At 40.0% G+C, this 2345-nt stretch overlaps 1 protein-coding gene across 2 annotated transcripts; it reads left to right on the plus strand.

Annotated features, from left to right (window-relative positions):
• Positions 1–2140, plus strand: LOC107008319. Of its 2 annotated transcripts, XM_015207303.2 has the most exons (3): positions 1–228; positions 344–1738; positions 1841–2140. In XM_015207303.2, exon 2 carries the CDS (start codon positions 433–435, stop codon positions 1717–1719), a length of 1287 nt encoding a protein of 428 aa, XP_015062789.1. In that variant the 5' UTR covers positions 1–228; positions 344–432; the 3' UTR covers positions 1720–1738; positions 1841–2140. The 2 variants fall into 2 exon arrangements, with proteins under 2 accessions (XP_015062789.1, XP_015062788.1); XM_015207302.2 differs by having other exon boundaries at positions 344–2131.
• Positions 2141–2345: the final 205 nt, after the last annotated feature.

Below are 2345 nucleotides of genomic sequence, written 5' to 3' on the forward strand. Positions count from 1 at the left end.
TTATTTCCACTAACGCAAAGGTGCGCGAAACCCATGACCTTTCATTTTCTTCTTTGTAAGGCGCTGGCCGGCGCTTTCTCCATTTTTTACTTTCTTCTTCCTCGGATACTCTGATGATAAAAAATGCCATTTCTTTTTCTCTCTTTACAAGAATCACTGGATGGCCGATGTATCAAGAAAACCATGGATTTTCTTCATTCGGATGCTTGAATGTCATCTTCCTTGCAGGTTTTTAATCAATTCTTGAATTGGGTTTTTCATTTATCATGCTTTTTTTGGGGGTCCCTTTAAGCCCTGTTTTATGATTTAGTGCTTGACTTTTTTTGTTTTTATTTTTGTTTAGGCAAAATCTAGACTAGTAAAGGGGTCTGCTTTGTTGTTCTGGATAAAGGGTATCTTGGGAATTAAGTGGTATTAGTAGGATTAAACTGGATGTCTGATAATTTGATGGATGATGTTGTGATGGATCTGGATTTGAACCAAGAACCTTTGGACCCATCTTCTGGTTCAGCTTTAGGATTAGGGTCTTTGTTGAGTGATTTAGAATCTGCTCATAGTAGGATAGAGGAGAGAATTAGGCAGCTTGAGGCTGTTACTGCTAGAGCTTTGCAGCGCCATAGGTGGCGTCAGGCTCGGAGTACTATTGATACTGGTAATGTTTCGGTTGACCCAGTAGTCAATGTGGATAGTGATATGCAAGGTCAGAATAGGGTGAGCAATTCGGATATGGTGGAAAGGACGGTTGAGAGGGGAAAAGGATGCAAAAGGGATAGTTCCCATTTGGTAGCAAAGGCATTAGAGATGGATTTAGTGGTTAATAAGGTAGATGATGATAGTGGGAGTTTTTTCGACTGTAATATATGCTTGGATATGGCGAAAGAACCTATCTTGACCTGTTGTGGACACTTATTTTGCTGGCCATGCTTTTATCAGTTACCTTATGTTGATTCAACTACAAAGGAATGTCCTGTCTGCAAGGGAGAGGTTGCAGATGCAAATGTTACTCCAATTTATGGTAATGGAGACGGTGAAAGCATAACAGAACTGGAGTCTGGTCTGAAAATACCACCACGGCCAAAGGCACGTCGAGTAGAGAGTGTTAGACAGCAGCGTGCAACTCAGGGTTTATCTCACATCCCGGTTGCAGAGGCACTAAGAAGAATTAGGACTAGTATTGGATTGGGGCACCACCTGCAGCAACAGGACAGTGGTGGAGTTAATTTGAGTTTTGGTAGCAACTCTCATGTGTTGCAAACTGCTGATACCTTAAGCAGTAGGAGACTACGTTCCCGTCTTTTTTCTAGGGTGCTGTCAGAAGGTGCTGCGTCCCTTTCATCAGAGTTGGATAATGCACAACGGATGTTTGAAGGCCTTGCAGCATCATTCAGTGATCGGCTTCTCCAAGGAAGCAATGTTGATGTTATACCAGCTGTTCATGGAGCAACAGGTGACGGTGATTCTTTCAGAAGAGATGCTGCTCTCATACAGTCAAATTATCGATCTCTGGATGCAGTTGCAAGGACAGGTTCCACTGCATCTGTCCCGTCATCTTCTCAAGCAAATGAAGTTTCTGTTGCTGCTGTTCAGTTGGAAAACCTTACAACTGATACTGGTGATCTGCCTGCCATACGATCTTCCTTGGCTTCCAGGAGAAGAAACATTTTGTCAAGGCTTTCTGATGTAGATCTCCGTGAATCTAGAAGAAGAAGATTGAATTGATGGCCTTTGAATGAATAAGGTATAGTTTCCCAGTTATTCTCTCTACCCAATTATCGCCTTGCCAATGCTTGTCATTTTCATTCCGTCGTGTTTTGTGCTAACTCTAACGCGGTTTGGGTAGAAACGACTCCCAAATATCAACAAAGTATCAGCATTGCCTTTGACTCTTGTTGGAAGTGTATTTCTACAACACATTTAGCTTCTTCTAGTTTTGGAATTCACAAGCACAGTGAATTTGCTTGGTAGGAGGCTTCCTCAACAAATAATCAACTCTTGCTTCATGTATTAGGTACTTTTGTTAAGAATCAGTGTGAAGTATGAATTCTATCTACTTGTTCTCTACACATTTGATAAACACTGTTGATTGTACAATGGAAATTCCAATTTGATAAATTGAAATTTTAGTTTTCTACTTTGTTTAGAAGTAATCTTGTGCATTTTGGAACTTATATATTGTTCACATTGGGTCTAAATGAGGAAAAGATAAATATTGAACAAAATCTTTCGAGGTCAATTCATAATAATATCTACTAAACTAAACCATGATTTCATAAAACTGATACAATGCTTACAAATCCTCACATATCAACGCGTTTGTTGCAAATCTTTTTGACTAAGTTGAAGTG

The sequence above is a fragment of the Solanum pennellii genome, chromosome 1, assembly GCF_001406875.1.
Source record: "Solanum pennellii chromosome 1, SPENNV200".
Lineage (NCBI taxonomy): Eukaryota > Viridiplantae > Streptophyta > Magnoliopsida > Solanales > Solanaceae > Solanum > Solanum pennellii.